The sequence below is a fragment of the Colias philodice genome, chromosome 1 (genome assembly GCF_061535455.1).
Source record: "Colias philodice isolate Cphi_HAF_F1 chromosome 1, ilColPhil1 Martin Lab GWU primary, whole genome shotgun sequence".
In the NCBI taxonomy this organism is placed as follows: domain Eukaryota; kingdom Metazoa; phylum Arthropoda; class Insecta; order Lepidoptera; family Pieridae; genus Colias; species Colias philodice.
Genome location: NC_143086.1, coordinates 9,534,135 through 9,557,718, shown reverse-complemented (window position 1 = coordinate 9,557,718; position 23,584 = coordinate 9,534,135). Strand labels below are relative to the sequence as shown.

At 35.3% G+C, this 23,584-nt stretch overlaps 1 protein-coding gene across 12 annotated transcripts in view; it reads right to left on the bottom strand.

Moving 5' to 3' along the window:
- Window positions 1-23,584, bottom strand: part of trio (trio Rho guanine nucleotide exchange factor) — a 103,671-nt gene that overhangs the window by 72,394 nt on the left and 7,693 nt on the right. For 10 of the 12 annotated variants that reach the window (XR_016315783.1, XM_089696685.1, XM_089696710.1 and 7 more), the window contains 13 exons: window positions 22,736-22,887; window positions 21,563-21,783; window positions 21,158-21,238; window positions 20,804-21,004; window positions 19,622-19,744; window positions 19,246-19,437; window positions 17,687-17,856; window positions 4,891-5,050; window positions 3,750-3,881; window positions 3,044-3,248; window positions 2,504-2,732; window positions 2,050-2,299; window positions 1,604-1,804 (listed from right to left, as the gene is read on the bottom strand). Coding sequence is in view for 11 of the 12 variants with exons in the window: in XM_089696685.1 (XP_089552811.1) it covers window positions 1,604-1,804; window positions 2,050-2,299; window positions 2,504-2,732; window positions 3,044-3,248; window positions 3,750-3,881; window positions 4,891-5,050; window positions 17,687-17,856; window positions 19,246-19,437; window positions 19,622-19,744; window positions 20,804-21,004; window positions 21,158-21,238; window positions 21,563-21,783; window positions 22,736-22,887 (2,317 nt within the window). In the remaining variant the exon portion in view is untranslated. The remainder of the gene's footprint in view (window positions 1-1,603; window positions 1,805-2,049; window positions 2,300-2,503; window positions 2,733-3,043; window positions 3,249-3,749; window positions 3,882-4,890; window positions 5,051-17,686; window positions 17,857-19,245; window positions 19,438-19,621; window positions 19,745-20,803; window positions 21,005-21,157; window positions 21,239-21,562; window positions 21,784-22,735; window positions 22,888-23,584) is intronic. The other 2 variants (XM_089696693.1, XM_089696744.1) reach the window with 1 other exon arrangement.

Sequence of the window (23,584 nt, the reverse complement as noted above, 5' to 3'; positions counted from 1 at the left end):
TGATTATACGACTGTTACGGATATGTTACAGGATTTTCGTAGGAAATTACTGACTACAAAATCTTTTATTGCTATACAGGATCAGATACGTTTTAAGTCTATTGACGAATACGGTACACAACTTGAAAAACTTTTAACTGATTTAAATATTTCACAGGCTGATGGTGACGTAACTAAAATGAACGTGTTGAAACCGATTAATGAAAAAATGGTTGTAAAAAAATTTGCAGGTGGTTTGAAAAACGAGAAGGTCAGTACTATCATTACAGCGCGAAACTACTCATCGCTGAAGGATGCAATCCAGGCTGCGACGGACGAGTGTAGATCGTCTACATCCAGGCCAGCCGAGGTAATGAAGATGACTTTTACAAGAGGTACGTACTATACTAATCGTTCGCATTTTCGGGGACAGGGCAGAGGCCAGCCCCGTGGTCAAGGGCATTACACTTATAATAGCAACTGGGGTAAATATAATAATAATTATCGCAGCAATACGCCCAGATATCAAGGGTATTCGAGGCATTTTCAATATACCCCACGCGGTAGAGGTCATTATAACCGCCGTGGATATGCCAGGCGAGGAGTACAAAATGAAAATGATTTAATTTTAGTTAAAAAAGAAAACTCTCGTAAACTTGACTGTGTTTATGATGGACCTTATAAAGTTGTAGAAGATATGGGAGTAAATGTTAAGATTGAAAAGAAAGGAAAATTAGATATAGTACATAAGGATAGAACAAAAAAATATGTTACTTAGAATAAGATAAATATAGTACATAAGGATAGAACAAAGTGGTTCTTATACGTAGAAAAAACATTTTTTTTTTCTCTTTTTTTTTCTTTCGCCTCCGGAGGTGAAGTACGTGAAGTACCTATATGAAGTATATGTAGCTTAATGATATATTGTGTGCACTTATTTGTAAACAGTCTTGAATACAACGTATAACCGAATGGTTGTTTTATTTGTACTCCAAGCCTCTACCTCATACTTCATATGCATGAGCGCATGCAGTAAATAATGTCTAGCAATAAACAAATTGCAGTATTTGTAACGCGGAGCATGAATTACAAAATAATTATCTTTTGAAACACTTAGCATAAATAGCATGTTATGATATATTGCTGTTACTCTATTCCCGTATGGTTTTGTTCATAATAAATTTCATTTGACAAGGATGATTAGTCAATAAATTTCAGCAATAACATAAATAATAAGTCATTCGACTAATCTACTTATTTTCTAAGGTACTGTGCTGTTTTTATAATTTATGAAATATAAAAACATATAATACTATAACCACGCATCGAAATGTCTTGTAGTTCGATTAATACAGCTCCATAATTTATGTGATTATGTGCAACATTTCCGTTCCATGATTAAATATGCACTATTTAAGGTCTTTTAGTAAAAACTTACCCAACTCAAACCAAACGCTTACGACAACAAGCGTGCCTTATTATCCTTTCCAATAGCGTATGAATTCATGATGTGCTGTACTCGCACTCGCAATTTGTCCGTGCACTTGAGCGGACCTCTGCATATTTGAGGCTCAAACCTTACCCAAAAACGTAAGCTTTAAGAACCACTACAACCCAAACGTACCTTGTTCTCCTGTGCTAATAGCGTGTCAAGTATAGCGCGTGTTTGTTCATGATGCGCCTTACTAGCCGCCGCAGTCTGACCGTGCACTTGAGCAGACCTCGCCGCGTACTTGAGGAACGTCTCTGCGGTGCGTCGGGCCAGCGTGCACGCTTTGAGAAACGCCTCCTTCTGCTCCCCGTGCTTTACTATTAGCGCTGCGACCTATTAAAATGAAAATATAGTGTTATTTGTAGTTGTTTCTTTTTTGAACGTGATTAGTTTTAAATGTAGTTAGTTAAAAGGGGAGTAAAATAGTTCATGAATATTATATTGGTTCTGAATAAGTTACATATGCTAAAACTGCGAGAACATATTAAAGGATAACTTTCCTATTGCTAGATTTATTATACAGCATATCATGCTTCAAACATTTGTCATACTATTTTCGTATTGTATCAAACCGTTACCTGAGCAGCTTTATCCAAGCTCTGTTGTAGCGTTTGTGTATCATCAGAATTAGGTGTAGTGGTCGATATAGCGGCACCAGAGCCACACCAGTCTTCATCCCTTCTGTATTCCCGCTCAAGCGAGTCGAGTACGGAGCAGACTTGTTCCGCCGTCTTGTAGAAGTTGAGCGATGCGGTCACGAGCTTGTGACGTTCTTCCGCGCACGTGACCAGACGCTGCCATCGCTCGGTCACCTCTTCAGATATCTCTCTGAAAATGTATATTCACACGTTATAACAGTTTCATAAATAATTAGTTTATGCAGTTTCTTAGGAAGTTGTATGGACTAACCTAACATCAATCTCAACTCGCACTCCCATTTGCATTATAAGTATGCATGCAAATATTATATTAACAGAATTCTAATTCAAAACTATAACAGCGATTTTTTAAGGGTTTTATGTTTTCATTTACCTTATAGTATGCGGGTCATAATGATTAGCAGCACGTAGGGCGTCCGCCCTGTATTTGACCTGCACAGCGCTAGCGTGTGTTTTCTCTACAGCCACTTGGAACTGATCGTGTTCGCGCTTCAATTGTTCGGCTTCAGACAACGTTCCCGGTATAGAGAAGGACGCGGCCAACATTGCTTCGCCGTTCCGTATCCAGCTCACAACTTGAGCTGCGTCTTTTTGGAATTGTCCTATAAAAACGTTACAATAACTGTATTAAGTAATAACTGTATCAAGTATATAATATCATATTTATCTTATTGCTTACGATATAATTGTATAAATCTACTTATAAACTCTTCTTTTTACGGTTGAACAAGAAAAGAAACATGTGGACCACATGGTGTTCTTTAATCTCCTCCATCTACAGTAAATCATACGATAAATACACAATAATATTCAAGTATTATCCAGAACAAATTGCATCTTAGCCTTCATATTCCCACTTCTGAAATGTAATAACAAAAGCTAGTACATCAAATAGCACACTAAATCCACTTACCCAATTGGACGCACTGCTCGAACCTCGCCCGTCTCTCCTCAGCGAGCTCCTCCAGGTCCAGCTGCCTATCGTGCAGGAACTCCAGCAGGAGTTGAACACGGGCCTGCGCGTCTAGTGGTGCACCCTCGGAACTGTCAGAGCTGGACGCCATCACGTCTGACGCTTCCGCGATCGCTGCGGCCAACTCTTGGCCTTGTTGGACTACCTGTGGGTACAGTTACGATGTTATAACACGTATTTTTCTTGTTTTATAAGACCACACTTTTTTTTGACGTGATAACGTTTTTAAAATCGTTTTAGTCGGGTGACATGTTCAGAAACTTGTGTCACACCAAAACCTCACGAGCGCGATCGCAGGTATAACGAGAGAGAGACGGACCGATCTCCCGTCTCATCTCGAGCGCTGCCACCAATAAGACGTTATCACGTAAACATCTCGATCGTAAACCTACTTTACAAACAACCAATTTTTTTAATTAGAATAACTTTCAAATGAGGTATTTGAGCAAAAATTTTTTTCAAAAGAATTGTGTAAAAAAGTAACAAGTTTCAACAAGGAAATTTGACAGATATTAGACCATTGATCAATTTTTGTTTCCTGTAAAGTTTATCAGGGGTTACACAAATCTCTCACGATCTCGATCTTTTCAATAAGTACAAAGAAATAAAACAGAATAATTTAAATGAATTCAAAGTAATGTATGACCTGGAAGGTAGCATGTTGCATCCTAGCCACGCTCTCGTTGTGAGCCGCGAGAGCTTGTTCCGCCTGTTGCGGGTCGCGCGGAGGCTCACTGCGCTGCAACTCGTCGCCCCATAACTCAAGCCGCGACGACACCTGATGTGACACATGATTCATTACAAATGTACAGCTATTTCCTATTTAAAATATAGGGTGAAACTTGTGCTTTCCAACCTAAATTGGCTGTGTAAGTTAAACCCCAAATTGGAAAGCAATAATTTTTTTGTACCATTTTTAGGCCGACGAATTTGGCATCGTTTTTCAAACTCTATCTTGATGTATTTCTACCTTTACAAAAGACAACAAAAACATAATTCAATATTTTATTAAATTCATATTTATAAATATTATAAGCAATTCGCCTTGAATCACGCCTAGAAAATATGAGAAGTTAAACATTTAGGCTTTAGACAAGCGTAATTATATGCACTTGGATGCAATTTAGTACTCGACAGTGCAAGAAACCCGTTCGCTAACAGAGTTAACGATATTCATAATTATAACTACACATTTAGACAAGTCATGTTTTTGTCTGACACGATTTTCCCGTTTCCTTTGTTGAAGGTCATGAAGGCTACCTATTTTCGCACTTATACAAACGATATTATATTTTATTGATATTAAATATAAAGATTAAGCAACAGCCTATATAGTCAAGTTATAATTTTTTCGGGTTATATCTTATGCACGCCTCATTTCGTGGTTTCGGTTAAAAAACAGTTCCTCTCTACTTTATGAAAGTTAAAGTTAAATATGTAAAGTAATAAACCAAAGAATGTTTTTAAATTGAATGACTTTCTTTACAATGGAAGAAAATTCTCCCTTATCAATGCTGTGAATCATAAATTTCCAACGTCGATTGTACTATTCATGAAAAGCAGAACAAGCAACGTTCCATTAAAATAAATCTGATATTGATAACTACAGACGTCATACTAGTAATCGTCTCATAACCATAACGATGGCGATAGTACCTACAAATTATATTTCTCCCTGAGCTGCATATTTCAAAACGTTGCCTCGTATGGATTATCGTGACACGTGTAACCAACACTTTAAACTGTGTAAGACCTAAACTCACTGCGTATTAGTATACAGTCCTCACCTCTAGTGCATCCCTCTCGAAATGTCGCAATTGTAGAGTAAGCTCAAGACGCCTCTCGCGATCTGACCACAGTTCCTCGAGGGCACTCCGAGTTCCCCGCAAACGTTCCAGGGTGGTTTCCACAGCTGACGTGCTCGCTGTATCCGAATCCCCAGATGACCTATAAAGGAAGAGATAGAACTTTTTAAAATCGCACTAAATTAAAAGATCATCAAATAAGTATAAAAATAGTATAATCATTGTCCTGAAATATGTATTTATATTTATTTATTTAAGTCTGTTGATATAACGATTAGGCACAATTATTTGCTGATTTGTTTAATTGGGCAAAAATGCAACCCTTTCTCCTCATTACATAACGCATACAAACCTCCATCTTAAACATCGTACAGGTGACTTGTGCCTGTGGGAACGCCGATGATATTTGAGCATTTTTTTACACTAAAATGTTCATTTCACCGTCTGTTTTAACCACGTGAACTCACACAAATGTCTCGTTAGTCGCATAAACTTAACACTGAGAAAAAATAATATTACGAGCACGTTCAAAGTTTAAAAACAATTACATACGTATGGTGATTATAATTATAAGACCGACAGTGACCTACAATTCTCAGCGCCTACTGTTATGTTACGGTTGGTTAGCGAATCTCTTACGCCAGGCCACTTCCGAGCGACCAGTCAGTGGTCTGCGCTTCCATCGTTGCCATTTATTATTCTTTATTATTCAAAACAGACTCGATTGTTTGGAGTGTTGATTTTATTGATAAATAAATTACGTCACTTTCACAGTAAGCATGCGAGAGGTATTTAAAAGGGTAAACATAACGTCGAAATGCATTGTTTTAATATAAATGGCGTTGTACATATTGCCGTTTAAAATTATCTAGTTTGGGTGGAATGCAATACTTTATTCGTATTTTCACAACCAACACATATCAATTACCTATAAGCCATATAATTTGTCATTCAATAGGATATATTATAGCTAACTATTATACGGTTTTAATAAAGTGTATTGTACAAATCTAAGCCGTTTTGTCAGCAATGCCTAGGGTACATAGACTTGACAGATCCGCAATATCCTACTATTGTTCGGTCTCGTAATCTACAGTAATTACATCGCTTTATTATTTAGGGTTAATAAAATGGCCGTAAACAACTTTTGCGTAATGTTAACGGTAAAGTATATTTAAATAACAGTACAATTTCGGTGAAATCACGTTCTCAATTTTATTACAGTAATAAATTAGATTATTATAAATTTACATAGGCATCAATGTGCATTGAAAAGAAAATAGGTGAAAGTATTTCAAAAATTTAGGATAGTTCAAAAGTATTCTTATAGTGTGAAAATTCTATCACGTTGAATTAAATTTTAAATTATATAATCAGTTAGTGGTTAAAAACTTGTTATTTAAGTTGAAAAATGAAAGCTTTGTGAGAGCATCCCGTATCTCATAATAAATAACCGCGATGTTGCGATACCGCAGTGATGTTTCGTGTTAAGATGAATATTCCGTGAGGACGTTTTCTACTGTCGCCAGAGCGCGGCATTCCTCACGCGTCGGCGACCAATCGGAACCAAAGATATCCATTGTACCCTGAGAACTGCGCGGCTAACTTCACACTCGCAAATACTAGGAACTATATTGATATTCCAAAAGTGTCTCAAATCGGTAACAAACAAAGAGCCAATATATTTATCGCGTTAAAAGATCCAGCGTGACTTTACTGTCATCAAAGTGACGGCGAGATGAGCCTGTAGAGAGTGATGAGAGCACTTTCACAGCCTCTAAGCAAGTGGCACTTGAACGACCTTTCTCGCATAAAGGACATGCAAAAAATGATACGCGTACTCAAAAATTAAGTTCAAGGGTCATGGATGTTGAGAGTGAAAAAAATTATAAAAATAATAATGTTTATCCCGACAAAAATATATAATCATAACAATCATCAATTTATTTATCCGCCTTATAGCATAACAAATTTTTAATTTGTAACACGTAGGTACTTTTTTACATGCAAAAAAGGCATATATAATGTTAAAATGAAGCTAACTAAAGTTTTTTAAAGATTTAAAGAGAAAACTGAAAAACACGTCGTATAAAAATAAAACGAAACTCAAATGTTATGCCATCGCATGGCTGGATACTAGGCGCAGTTGTAACACTCGACGACACAGAGGATCGTTGTTCAGTAGACAAACCCGAAGAATCCCTAGATAACACACAAAGTAGCCAGTGTCGAGATGAAACGCATCGTCTCTGTGTCGCCATGAATATATTACTTATTCAAGATTAGACTACAACATTTATGCTGTGCGGAGACGTTACAACTCGCAGATCATTGAATGATGTAAATATTTATTCATGCATAAACTTAAAGTACGATATACGATAAGGAATTAGAATTAAATGAGGGATATGAACAGTAGTCAGAATTGCTAGCACATGATAAGCGATAAATAAAGACATTTACGTATCGTCAATGATGGCCCTATCGCCTTTTAAAGCTCCGTCGGCGGTCGGGCGCATGTAGGGAACGTTAAAAGTATATATTAACAGTGCGTTAAACTTTATGAGTATTTAGCTCGTAAATATTCAGCTCGTAGCGCACACCAATCCTCAAGGAAGGGATACTAAAACAATTAGGGCTCAGTGATAGTTTATGGTACGTTAAAATTTATTCAATTTATAACCGTTTTTATGAAGGCCTTGCGGCGCCTTGCATTTAACGTTGGCTTATAAAATACACAACTCTTAAAACATTATGTTTTAAGTATATTTGAAATATTACAATGAACGAGAACATAAATAAAAAAAATGTTGTGTGGTTTTATGAAACCACGGGAAGAGTGAAACTGTTCGAACGGTTCCGAACACTGCTTTGTGTAGCGCATGTCGCGTGACGGTCGGCTGCCGAGTAGGTATACCGCGATACACGCGACATGCGCTACACAGACCAAAAAGTTTGAGACGATGTAATAAAAGTTTCACTTTAAAAAAAAACAATTCAAATGAAAGTGAAGAAAGAAGAAACAAAGATGAATTGTTTTGTTCTTTTTTTGTATAAACAACATAGAAAGCGTCTGCCGTGGAAGGGTCATAATGTGCATAGATAAATTCGCATCGTACAGGGCACGAACCAACAGAGAAAGTGATACTATCGCGAAAGCAAACATTGAATACAAGCACTAATACATATTAACAATTCAACTGATATTTAATATAGGTACCCCATGAATTGCTATTTACTGTTAAAATGAAAATATAAAAAAAAAACTACTAATACTGCTCAATTTTTAAAGACGGTAGAGCATGTTATTATATTAAAGTCTGTCGTATAAAGGGGCAAATGTTCATGTTATGATAACGGAGACACTGGACCGGCGTCAGCATTGTGCGTGCTGACACCACGTCGATCAACTTTTTCAATACATACATTCCGATACTACAAACTTACATTGTCTGTCACGTCAGCCTGCAAGGACATGAGATATTGCAACAATATGCACGCCAAAAATCAATTTAGCTAATAAAACTGGCAATTAAATAAGCAGGTGTGTTTAGACGTAAGTATCAATTATATTTTAAGAACAAGTTCCGAAGGCTAATACCATATAAATTATTTGTACATAGAAATATTGTAGAAACGCGATACCGAGAACACTCTCAATAGTGCCGACGAGTTTAGAAAAATAAACTATTTGTGGGATCTTTATTTTTAATTTTGTGCTTGTTTATGAAACTTTAGAAAAAGTCTCCCATCTGCATCATAGCATCCACTCCGTTTAAAAACAAATTTTTTGATATACAATTCATGTACATATTTAAAAAATGCATAAAGTCATATAATTATTATTTATAAAGCGTGCGTAGTGTGCGCATCCGATAACTTTCTATAAAGACCACAACTCTAATCGCTTTAATGCGGATTCAAAAGAGAAAAGTTACAGTACTATAGAGTGTTATTTTAACAAAACTTTACTGTCATTTTATACCAGACTAGCTTTCCGCCTGCGGCTTCGCCCGCGTTTTCAAAAAAAAACCCGCATAGTTCCCGTTCCCGTGGGATTTCCGGGATAAAACCTAGCCTATGTCACTCAGAAATGATGTAGCTTTCCAACAGTGAAAGAATTTTTCAAATCTGCCAAGTAGTTTCGGAGCCTATTCAATTCATACAAACAAACAAACAAACAAAAAATCAAACCTTTCCTCTTTATAATATTTGTATAGATGTATAGATGTACAGTAAAAAAAAATTTACTGTACTGGTATAAAAATTTGATAATATTAAATCAAGTTACAGTAAGTGTAAATATAAATCATAATTGCTCTTTTGTAGTAATTAATTGTATCTTCTGCATTCTGATTTATTTTAAAAATTAAAATACATACAAGCAAAGTATCTTATTACAATCATACAGATAGTTGCAATAATTCCTCGAACATCTTAATTACTTTTTATCAAACATGGTCACGTTAAACAACATGCACGGTTAATTATTACATGTAAGCATACTAGTAATAGTGAATAAAATATTATTAATCGCAACTGTTGAAAACAAGGAACACGTAAGAAAGAGACACGCCACATTGTTGAAATATTTACATTAGCGTTTCAATTGATTTCACTAAATGCTCAATCAGAGCTACTTGTTAATTGTACAACAACATTTAATACAACATTGTATTGAAGGCAAAATATAACGCGGTATACGAAGGGAGGTTTGTATCTATTACAGAGAAAAAATAACTGGAAGAGCTGATACCGGATAAAACGTTTTTATTGGGAACTAAGTTTAAAGAATTTAATATTGCGGAGCGATGTCGAGTTCAGAGACAGGTTCAATATAGGAAAGAGTTAAGTGACGTTATTAAAAGTTGAAGAGAGCGTATAGGGTCGCTTTAAAATGTTAAATTATGCAGGGTTGGCGGAGAACCGAGGACTCTTCACTTAGGAAGCTAAGTACAGCATATGCAGCTACTTTACAATTATTAATTCCGTAATTGCCATGAAACCTAAACTAATTATAATTATACATGAAAAAAAATTGAACACAAAGGATAAGTAAGCATATTAAAATAAATTTCACTAGTCTAGGAACAATAATAGCAACTTAACATTAACACGCCGTATTAAATTAAGAAATTTTGCAACAAATTAAATACGAGACGATTTTGAGAAACACCGTGAAGAAGCTAAAGAATTATGTAAGTATTGGCTTAATCTGTGGGCAATACAATTATTATAAAACCGAAACAAAATAGCCGTGAGAGAGTTCGGATTTCACAGCGATCCGCTATTCAAGAATACAAAGGTCACACTAGACTGATTAGATAGAAGTTTAGTTTGACAATTTATCGATATCTTCTTTGTGCATAGGTATTTATTTTATGTGTATAGGTATTTATGAATATGAGAACAATTACGGGGTGTGGGAAGATTAGGGTCCCACGGGGCGGAGGGAGACGCGGCGCAGTCCCGCCGAATGCGTCTGTCCTTAACCGTAGGAGCGAGCCGGAAACAACGATTGTGAGACAATTTAAATCACTCGCGACCCATCAGCCATTGTTGTCGACTTCCCGACAACTGTGCAAGTAGACCCGATATAATAGCTGCCCGAAATATACCGTAGGCGACATACGTATACGTGTACATTTACACCTACATTACTTCCTCAAAAAAAATATCTATTCTTTATATGACTGAGTCGCTCTTTAATTAATGTAAGAGCATGGAAAGGCTTTCTTTGCAAAGATCAGTCTGAAGGAAAAATCGATCTGTTCAACTGACATACACCTTTACATATCTCTATCGTCTGTTTTCTATAGATCTCTACATTACTCATGTTGAAACGTTGGTCCCATTCCAATTTTTCTTATTTCAGTTCGATATTTGTATGGGAGGGCTATTGTTCATAAGGTATAGGAAAATTGTCAGAATATTGAAAAAAAAGCTCAAAGAATAAAACACCGAGCCAGCTTCCTATTATAACAATAAGCCTCCCGAGGGAGAGCAATGTAGCAGGAGCAGACTTTCGCATTGCAAATATTGACCAAGGCTAGCCAGGAGGGGTTCAATAAAAGCGATATCGGAGACTAATAACAGACAATTGCCAATATTGGAGTATATAAATTTGAACATTTAAAATTTTACTTGGTTTGTGTTAGATATATCGTTTTGTAATACAAAACGATATATCTAACACTACCCACTTGCCCCGGCATCATGGCACGGCATGTTCATCCGAGATAAAAAAAATTGTATGTACAAAAAATGCTCCTGAATGAGACAGTTTTCTGTTAGTGAAATAAGTTTCCTGATTAGATCAGTACTTCTGAAGATTACCCCTTATAAACATACAAATTATAAATTTAGCACCCTCTGTATTTGTAGGTACATCTTTATGATCTTAGAATAGATAATCTTCTACGATTATGCTAAATACTTTTGTACATAACTTTTCAAAATGATAATATTATATATAAATAAGTATGCCCATACCCTGAGATGCATCAGTAATTTGTGGGTTCGGATAGAATAGTATCGTATTATACTAAAAGACCCTCGTTATAATTATGTGTTGATGTTTTGGGGTGCCAGTCGGCGGAAATTCAATCATACCTACGGTAGTATATCATCAGAGGGGTCCTTTCCCTAATCTCTATTGAAGGTCGAAGTTTCTTTTGTCAATAAATATTTTATTTGCAGTTCTTAAATAAAAAATGAAATAATATTTATGCGTCCGTAGACACTCCTAATAAATGGTTATTTATATGTTACTTTTGTATTGAAAAATTTAAACGTAAGTAATAAAAAATTTAATACTTATATTGTTTTGTAGAGCTAATTTCTCTAATCATTAAAATTTAATAAAAACAAACGCCAAACATGAAAAAAATATGTTATTATTCCATTATTATTTCCATTATACAAACGAAAAAATCTTCAAAGATAATACGATTGAAATTCAACTTATTGAAGAAAAATTTAAAAACCATCTTGCACATCACCATACGTATAATTATATTTGAGTCAAACAATAACACGCTGTATAATTAAAAACGACAAAAAAAGAATAGTACGTTCGAAATATCGTATAGGCGCGAAACCGAAAACGCGTGCACAAGTCGCAGAGTGGACGTCGCTCCGCGCTGTTTCCCGGCAGCGGACTGCGCGGGATGCACGGCCCGCTGTGCTTTGGCCGGCGTCTCGTCGATCTTACAATCGTTTACGAAAGAAAATTAATTGCCTTCATGGAAAAGCGACCACTCAAAAACTGGTCGAGGGGTAATGCCTTTTGAATCCAGCTAGCTTTTTATTTATTATTGAATTTTGGCTGCGCGGTCCGCAGTGTTCTTTTTATTATTTGTTGTTATTCAACAACTTTTAAACTTTGCATAAAATTAGCATTTTGACGTACTTAAAAAATAAATAAAAAGTGAAAAAACTTAATTAATATTTTTGGAAAGGAAGCTATTCACAAGGTCAGTTACCGATTAAGACTGGCCTTATTTTAATAAAAATTGGTAACATAAATTTACTGACGTATAATACAATGCTTCAATAACCGTGACGTCTGTTAAATGTAAGTATCATAATTGGTAAACGTTCTTCATTAGATAATAACAGAAACCCAATGCAGTATAATATATAACATTATGTCGGCAGACGCATCTATGTTGATGTATGAAACGAGGGGAAGCGTTGTATGGACTCCGCGCTTCAAAACGTACTTAAGTGCTGCTTTTCAAGTGTCTCAACCAGTTGCCAGCAGCTACTGTATATATTAACAAATTCAGTGTTGAGGTTAGCAAACAGCTACACGACTATAAACATGTACATATGCACATGTACTCTGTAATTTTTACGCATAAAAATTAACTAACAACTTTTTCCTAGTAGTAAATTATGAAAGATTTGTTGCCTTCAATTTATTTTGGAACCTGTCCTACTTATATACTATTTTATACAATTTAATTTATTACAAATCCGTTGGATAAAATCGACCAATATATAAGGTAAACGATAACATAAACAACAAAATTTAATTAAGTATCTTCCTAACAAGAGCCTTGTTGTATTTTAGTCCTACCAAGAGCCATGCTAGTGCTCGAAACCCTAGCACTAGAAAATATATCACCTATTTTACATACATATGTGTATGTACAGGGCATATGTTTCATACATTTTTTAATTACAACTTCGCCCTTGTAAAGAATCGAAATACCATTGTCGGTAAATACAATAAATCGCGCACCCCATTTAATAGAACGATGTATAATAGAGCGTTTGATTTGTTGAAGGGCGAAACAATTGAACTTCTTATTACAAATACCATAATGATAAATGAGAGCTTTTTCTATTGCGTACGACGTGGCGGTACTTCAAACGCAAACTTAGTATATGGGATGGAAAATTAGAAATATAGTATAAATGCTAAATCATGCATACATACACATCCTACTAATATAATTGCAAAAGTTGGTGAGGATGGATGTATGCCCATGCATAGGTACATCAAAAAGTAACAGTTTCGTGAAAAGTAACAGACATACATATTATGTCTGTTACTTTTCACGAAAGAAATACTGGTCGTATTAGAATGAAACTTTACACTAATAAAGGTAATAAATCAGAATAGCACAGGAGCATTGAAATACTTGATTTTGCCCGCGCATTAGATTCAGCACGGGTAGTTGCTAATATACAAATTAATGTACTTGCGACTTCTCGTTACTTCATCGTCACACAATAAGATAATATTTGACGAAATCATCAGTAAATTCAGGCATCCTATAGTTGAGAGCAAGCTATAATATTATTCGTTCTTCATAATGCGTAGAACGTAATATATTATGTTTGATAACCAATATTGATTGCCTTCAAAATTGGTGGTTATCAATATTTTAGTTTTATAGAGTTGGTTAAGAGTCGCTCCGAAAATTTATTGTCGTTTGCTAGCTAGGTCTCATAAAATGTATCTTAGCTTACTGTGAGTTAATGCCGTTTGCAGGATTCCACAAAATTAGCACCTCATATTATTACTAGAATGTGCAAATGAGGTTGCTGATTAGAGGAAGGTCAGAAGAGACATGATTCAAAAGTGGTGTAAGGATTTACATAGACACTAAAGAAATATTATTAATCCATATTTGAGGATTTTTACGATATGTGGGTCTCATTTTACCTATATTAACGGTAATTATAAATAAAATGTACTATACAAATAATCCATAACTGCGGATTTACCGGCCACTCAAATTCTGCCATAAACATAATACTATTTAATATTTACACGACGATCATTCAATTAGTAGGTAGCAACTAATAAACCGTCTTCATACGTTTAACTGTTATTTTATTGTTTCATTCACGCACGCAATAATAGCTTTTTTACATGATAAATAGAAAGGAAAGTATCGTTTCGGCGGTGTATTTCATAGCATTGTAGATTCTAAATGTGTAAGTAGACAGCGTGACTTGATTACTAAGGTATTAAATGCTACATTGCGTAATTCAGTGTACAGTGTTCGTAATACGTAATTAATTATGCGAATATTTGACTACAAATTTGAAAGATAATATTAGATAATTTTCACAAAATACACTGCATGTTTTAATACGCTCAAAGGTTTTATAATTACACTGGTTACAATAGTAAAACCGGTTGAAACTAGTACTTGGTCTAAAAATAAGCTAATAAAATCGTGCTTTACTACATAAAAGGGAAAGATGTTCCCAGTCATCCCTAAGGAGGCTGGCGCCAGTGTTACCACAACTAGTTACTTTTCCTGTTACGGTAAACGAGTCACCCAGGACTGAATCATTTCGCTACTAAGTATTTTGTTTATAAGTGGTACCTAGGTGAACAGGGTCAAATAACAAGGAAAAGTAAAAATTAAATTGTGTAGTAAAACTACCCAAAATTCCATGAATGATTTCTCGATAGCTTTAGTTATAAATAAAAATAGACATCCCATCAAACATCATAACAAAAAAATAAGACGACAAAATAAAATGCTGGCAATTTCTGAAAATTAATTAGCCTACTAATTGATCAGTCTATTGAGCTACAATTTCCTTCATTAAACCCTATGTGACAGGTTGTGAAATCACAAGCAAATCACCGGAATCTGAGAAGCTGTTAGAGATCTAAGTGATAAATACTCCAAACGAAACATCCAGTTTTTTACGCGTTCGAGTAAGCTCTGCGTATGCGCTGGAACGTGGCGAGTTCCTCTACCTTAAATGGCATGTGACTGTATTTTTACTAAGTAGATAGGCGGCCACAAACTAAATCAGGCTGTAATACAACGCGTAAATTAAACATAATTATGTTTTGCAAAACTGCAACCGTAGTTCTTTAGTTAATTAGTATGTATATGCAACAACAATGGCATTCCTATTGCGTTCAAAGGTCCGTTTTCCAATAACGACCTATTTCCTTTTGGGGTATTCAAATAAAAATACATGAATTGGAAAAACACATGAAAACAAACATCGAACATCAAATAAAATATCGCATTGGAGAAGAATAATTCAAATTTAACAATGACTCTCGAAATGCGTGAATAAATATTGGAACAGCGAGGATCGCGTGTACCGATACATTTTCAGTGAAAAGCGAGTAGCGCATCTGCTATGTGGACTTAGAAATTGGGTCGCATACCATTGTGTAATGTCCCGTGGGCAATGACAACACAGCTATTGTTTGCATTATAATATAACTTATTATATGGTTGTGTTATGGATGTGATGTTTGCTGAATATTTTGTAACATATTACCGTTGAAATTACAATAATTGATAATAGGTTGGAAGCAACTTTCTCATATCACTTCCTAAATATATAACTCAGTCTTTATATTACAATGTATATTGAATTCAATTTAAAGACCCATCCATTCCCATTTCACATTATCTGAATACTTAACATTATTTAATGGAATTTTTTATAAGTAATTGCATGTTGTTTACTTTTGTTTTCACTCTTATGCACTATATATTATTGCTGGTTTTGGTTACATAGATTTGGTATTCAGGGCTTTTCAAACAGGTCTTGGAATATTTTTATATCCCAACGATTAGAATATTAATTAAATGTCCAATATATAAGTAAACTCAAGACTGCATGACATAGCCTTTAAAGACAAACTGCATAATTTTATACTTCTAAAAAAGTGGTTGTCCAACTGCTTGAACTTATTTTTTATCAAATAAGAAAATATACAATTTTCCGAATTAACGAAATAACTTTTGAATTTAAAATGAGTTAAATTTAATATATTTTATATAATTAGTAAAAACATGATATATATTTTAATGTGAATGTTAAGTTTATTTGTGCAACTACAGATAAATTTAAGAACTTTACACTCTAACACGTGTCTGTCAATACGTAATTTGATAAGTATTCTGAGATTTGCGTACGTTGCTTCAATAGAGCGAAACTATAATGGGAACAGCTGACATTTACGTAACATAATATAACTGCTCTAAAAGGGAAGCATTTAAAACTTTTGCATTACCAAACGTAATAGGATCATAATTAAAAATATTTTAAAATATCGAGACGTGGCTATTGTTGTTATTGTCAAAACAATATACTAAGTTGAATATTATAATAATAAATAATAGATAGGGAAAAACTATAATCTTAATCTTATATATAAAATTCTCGTGTCACAATGTTAGTCTGCATACTCCTCCGAAACGGGTGGACCGATTCTCATGAAATTTTCTGTGCATATCGGGTAAGTCTGAGAATCGGCCAACATCTATTTTTCATATGTACCACGGGCGAAGCCGGGGCGGGCCGCTAGTATATGTATATAAATCTCGTGTCACAATGTTTGTCCTCAATGGACTCCTAAACCACTTAACCGATTATAATAAAAATTCGCACACCATGTGCAGTTCGATCCAACTTGAGAGATAGGATAGTTTAGTGTAGGTAACACGGGTGAAGCCGGTGCGCACCGCTAGTATTAAATATATATTGGAATACTACAGATATACAATTATGTTTAATTCGACGTGTAGTACATATGCAATACGCATGTAAATAAAAATAAATGTATGTCCCCTTTCATTTATTCATAACCTAGATGAATACGCCTTTTTTCTCCCAAAAACAAAAAAAATATATAATACTGGTAAAAGAACGTTCAAATGCAGTACATAACAGTTTTTTATTCAATACGTACACAAAAATAAAAAATATTTAAGAGTGTTGGCTTGAAATGGCGGATAACAATAAATATTTTTGTCTGTCAGTAAAAAAAAAAATATTTCAAATAGAATAAATAACACCTGCTCTGTTCTGTTATAATGGTAATTAAATGAGCGTAAAGCCATGAGATCTTGCGTTATTTGTACGAAAGTTAAACAAAAAAAAATAATCTTGCATAGCCCAGAAGGTCAAGTATGTATCAAATATAAAATCTATATTAGACTAGCGGTCCGCTCCGGCGTCGCCCGTGGTGCCTACATGTTTAAACTATCCTATCTCTCAAGTTGGATCGAACTGCACAATATGGTGTGCGAATTTTATTATAATCGTTTAAGTGGTTTAGGAGTCCATTGTGGACAAACATTGTGACACGAGATTTGTATATATTAAGATAAGTACCTGAGGTCCTGCAGCAGCGCCTCGCCCTGCGCGATGCTCGCGGCTCGAATTAAGACAAACTTACAAAATACGTCAGAGATCGGGCGAAGCATCTATAATGCGGAGCCGGGGCGAGCAGATAGCATAATTAGGACGTATAAGATATATAGGTAAGTACCTGAGGTCCTGCAGCAGCGCCTCGCCCTGCGCGATGGTTGCTGCGCACGCGTCGAGGCTCGCGGCGCGGTGCTGCGCGCACTGCTCGAGCGCACGCCGCGCTGCCTCGGGGCTGTCGTCCGCGGGGCACACGCCGCCGCCGCCGCGCAGCGTCTCCAGCCATTGTAGTAACTGGTAAACGTATACATTGTTAGTGACATTATACAAATAGAGAACGGCGAAAAACTAATCTTTTCTAAAAAAAGGTCTGTATTGAGGAGAAGGAAGTCTCCAAGATTGAATAATGAGACGAAATAAAAATAAATCCCATCAAACACAAAAATAATCACACACCGAGAGACCGAGTAACAAAGCCCAAAAAAAGCCAAATTGATAAAATGAGATTGAGAAAATTACATTTATGAATAATCTGAGTCTTCTAAGGGCTGATTTTTCAATCCTTGGTTAAAACTTATTCGTCGAATAATGTATAAAACTCCATCCACTCCAATTTTAAAAATGTATTCTAATTGCCCGTATTTGACAGTTTACGTGACATTTTAATATTATCATGTAAGGCCGCCTTTACACCTGTAAGTTTTACTTACGTAAGTCACTTACGTAAGCTACTTACGATAAATTTTCAAGTGTAAACACTCGTTGTAAGTAACTTACTGTAATTTTTTACAACTTTCGTAAATTTAAAAATTACAAGTCTAAACGTGTTCGAGTTTGCTTACGGAAGCGACTCGCAGCTTATTGAATTATTTTGATAAGTTGAGAACTCACCAAAACAATGTCCTCTAAACAAAAACAAAATAAAATCTGGTCACCAAACGAGGTAGAAGCATTAAAATTACCGCTTTTGAAGCACGTCCCATACTGTGGGACTACAAAAATAAAGAATACAAAAACCGCGTAAAAACAAATTCACTACATGTTGAACTTAGCGAAATGTTTAATACCACTCCAGATGAAATCATTAGAAAGTTGCATAATTTGAAAGGACAATTTAGCCAAGAAGTGACAAAATTAAAGAAAAAGAAGAGCGGCAGCGGTACTAACGAAGTTTATGTGTCAAATTGGCGGTATTTTAATGCCCTTTCTTTCTTGCTGCAAGGAAAGGAGTATCAAAGAAACGCGACTGATACTTTTGTAAGTTTATTTATTTATTTGAATATATTTCATTTTTAATATATAAGTATCTAACTTGCATGTTGGTACTGCCATGAAACTTCACCTGCTGTTGATATAAAATATTCTATTTTTACTGATTTAATGTAAACGGGCGTGTAATAATTTATGTAAGTTTAAACTCACAAAAATTACGTAAGCATTATTTACTGTAAGTTTATTTTAAGTGTAAATGCAACCGTAAGTCAGTTACATAATTTTTACAAAAGTAACTTACAGGTGTAAAGGCGGCCTAATACTTTATTGGACGGATAAGTTTTAACCAAGCATTGAAAAATCGGTCCTAAAAATTATAAAAAATAAAGGTAAAAAATAATGAGAGCAAAACAAAATCTAACACTCCATTTTCCATACAACCCAACACACCATATCTCGAACACTCCGTACCTCCTTCTCATGCGTATACAAGAGCACGGCGAGATCCAATCTACGGCGGCGTCTATCAACCCGCGCCGCGAACGCAGCCACGTGCGCTTCGAGTTCCCGAGCCACGCCCAACACTTCCTCGGGATCACATTCACCAGAGCGCGCCAGTTCCTCCGCCGCTGATAGAAGCTTCTCGGCGTTTGTGTACGTGTTCTGTTGAGTACATTGTTTTAGTGGAACAAAATCGGTTAGTTAAAACTCCATTTGCGAAAGTATAATGTGTTTTGTAATGACTTTTTGGTAGAAAAATATTATTCAAATGCTTCGAATGACTCTACTACTTTACATAGAAAATCAACATGATGAACAATCAAATTTATTATGAGATTAAACTTACTTGCGCAACGTTTTCGAAATGTTCATGAGATTTCTGATACACTCTCGCTTTATGTAGATTTCTTCCGATGCCCGTGTTTTTCTGCAGGAACACTTCGCCGTGGTTGGTGAGCCAGTCAAGGACCTGATTGATAATGCACAATAACTATTAATGAGCTTCTCTTATACATAATTCATAACTTTACTGTTTAACCCGTGACACGTTCTACGCACAATATTTGTGTCGTAACGCAAATTGTACTGTAGCGTCCTGCGCACAAACTCTGTGCCTAACGCGGCCCGTGACATTGAAGGTCATCAGTAGAGACTTACAAGTGAATGTTTCCAGTATAAAAAATATTTCTCTATGCCTTAAACATTTATAATTCGAATCGACACGACTCCGAGACAGGCAATAGAGACCAAAACCACAAAATAAAAAAAAAAGTGAATCATTGATTGAGTTGCGTCATCGGCCATAGTTTGTGACATTTGTCTTGTTCAACGAATATTTGGATTGTGAATTATGCCGAGAGGAATAATTAGATGAGTGATAATTGAGACGTATATTACTGGAAATTGTACGTAGAATACGTTTATGATATTGGTTTTAGGGATATTTGAAGAATACTCAGTGAAAAAGTGTCTCAACTTTTCAGTGCGGAAGACGCAAAATGGCACTTTTTTTCTTGTTTGTGAATAATGGAGATTTGTTATTATTTATAGTGAAATACGTTGTGTTAAATGTGTGAAAACATAAGTGAATGTATTTGGCAATCGTGTAGTGATATGAAAACGTGAATATGATCATTTGATAACTCAGAATTATCATGTAAGTGTTAGTATGTAAGCAATTAAAATTAAAACAAAATTAAATCAATTTCTATAATTATATAGAAAAAATATATCGTCATGATTACATTTTTATGCTATAACTAGTTTCTTCTTCTTTCCAAAAATATATCATACATGGCATATAATTATAGAACAATAGGGTAAATAAAATTTTCAAACTCGGTAGTCATAAAAAAGCTAGATTTCGTGAACTCCCTTGACACTATCGGGATCGGTGCCGGCTGTGCGCCAGACGCGTGATAGGTTAATGCTATATACTCATTTTCATATTTACTCGTCTATAAATATCGCAGAGACAAAATATACTAAATACACGCAAATATTAAACTCAAATGATAATTAAACTCACTTGTCTACAATCCTCCTTGTACAGCAAAAGAGCCAGTCGCTGGTGCAGCTTCAGCCTCGCCTGGTGGTACCTGGCCTCGAGCGCTCTATGGTGGCCCAGTATCTGATGTATCACGGCGAGCACGTGGTTGGCGCCCGAACTGTAGTCAGCGGCCGGATCGCCTCCACTGCTGACCGCTGAACTTACTGAACCATCCTTCTGCTGAAAGCAATGGAATATGTAGATAAACTGTTCAATTCACTGAAGAAATTTTAAATGTGTTCTTTATATATTGCAAAATGATTGGAAAGATCTTATTGTTAGATAATTAAATAGTCCATTTTTGTTTTCTTTTAAATAATGTCAGTACATTACCATATCAGCAGGATCTGTCTGATGGCAAACTTGAACTAAATGGTCAAGTTGGTACAACAGTTTTTTGCTGGTCGAGTGAACCTGAAACAAAACATCAAGCGTAATACGTATACATCATCGGATAATTTAATATTATGTTATTATGTGACAATTACAAATTATTTTCATTTACATATAGAAATATTTTCCCACGTTTACAATATTTTTCCTTGCTCCTCCCCTCTTATTAGTCGCACAGTTGGTAGCGTAATTATATTATATTTTTTTCAAACTCAAACTCAAACATTTATTTATTCAATTAGACTTCTTCTGGAAGCACTTTTGATTTCATTGGGTTAAACTGTACATGTGACGTGTCTGATACATGTATACGCCTCCGTTGACTACTTGTGTATAGGTACATACCTCAGTGTACGCCTGGCACATGTGTTCGTACAGCTGTCTATGCCGTTGTGCGTGCTGCTCCAACGCACGTGGGTCACTGCACGGAGCACCTCCCTGTCCCGTGGCTAGTTGCAACGCAACTGCACACTGTGCGCCCCAACCGCCAACAGCTGATGCATACGCCTCCGCCTTGTGGTGGAACACCACCGATAGGGAGAGCACCGCTGAACGCTCTTCTAGACCTGGTGATATGAACAGATTTGGTTATTGAAACTAATTTGTATGAATTGATATTCTAGTGGGGGATTTTTTTGATTTGTTTTAGCAAGTTCCAGCAAGCGGTAGCGAAACGAATTTGTGTTATAATGAGGTTTCAGTGGACTGTAGAGGATCTCATGTTAGATCTTGTAATTTGTCTTGTTTAAAATAGTATTTATATTGAATGTTGTTTTTTTAATGATAGTATGATGATTTACTACTCTTTGTTGTTGCATATTTCTTGCGTAATACTTATCTATTCTGTTATAGATATAAATAGTCACGAACGTAGCATTGTCACAGATCAAGGATGCACGTAATAAGTTTGAATGAAATCTGTCCGTTTAAAGTGGATCATAATGGAGTCGAAAAGAGTTGGTTAGATACAAAACATACAAATTTACAAGTATACAAGTGAAAATAAAAAATAGCTATTAGTGCATAAATAGCGGCGTTAGAGATGCTTGTGTAAATGCAAATAATCCCAGTTAATGCGAAGTAATATATGGCTTGAATAACTGTTAAGTAGTAAGTTAGTTGGTAAATACTATTATGTCATAGAAAATCATGTACGAAATCAAATCATTTTAAAGGATTGAATATTCTTGTAAAAAATTCACATGTTTACTTTTTAGCTAGAATTAGTTTTTATTATTTTTCATAGATTAATTATTGACGTGGAAATACTTCGTACGAATTCGCATGCTTTTAGTATCACAAGAAGGCAATCTACAAGAATACATGGTTGCATTCTTTTAGAATTTAGATTGTGTCAATCATTCTATTTCCGATATAGTTAACTATACAATTTGCCATTTATTTCTGTACGCCGTGTCCATTGCCCGAACAGAATTCTCAATGCCGTTAACATAAGAGATCTAATAGTCGCTAAGTTACGTAAAAAGGGTCACTTTTATTGAATAGTTATCAACATACCTGCAGACAGTTGTTTATAAGCCCGTTCGAGTCTATGAGCCAGCGAGGTAATCTGAGTCTCAGCATAGTGTCGTTTGTCTGCAAGTCTCCGTGCAGCCGCCGTCACACGAGCCACACTCGGCCGACCACCGCCCGTGCAAGCTGCAGCGAACCTAACAAAAAATACACAATCTTACTTAATAATTAAATGTACAAAATAAAAGCAACAAGTAATTCGTCTTTACTTTTGTTATTTAGAAATAAAAAGAGCGTGTATGCCGAGCACATGTGACAGAAATGAAACTTCTTTGGCAAGATTCAAAGATACCAAAATATTCGCCTTACTCCGTGACGTGACGGTAGTGCCATGAAGCCACCTTGAATTATAATTTTACTCTCAACGCGTTTAAAAAAGTTTCACTTCAAAAATTATGTTTTAATATACGTATTTTACAGATCAATCTATAAAGAATATAATTTAAAATTCAACTTCGCAATTGTTCTTCATCAAGATGTTATCAGGTAACCATTGTCCTCGCCGTCGTATGAATGTATGCAATCCAATGATTTGATAAATAATGTTTCATATCGAAATAATTATAATATGAACACCAATGCCAATTCTAAAAAAAAAAAATCGGACATTCGTGTCAGCTGGATGCTTGAATTAAATTATCTATTCAAAATTTATATATTACAAAGATTATAAATACTATCATCATCATAACCATCACTAGCTATCAATATGCAGAGCATATTTAAAAGGGGAAAGATCTCTATACATGGAAGACGAATACTGATTCCGATAATGAGTTGTATTTGTATCCTCACGCATCAATCTTTTGCAATTATAATTGTATAACTTGTAAA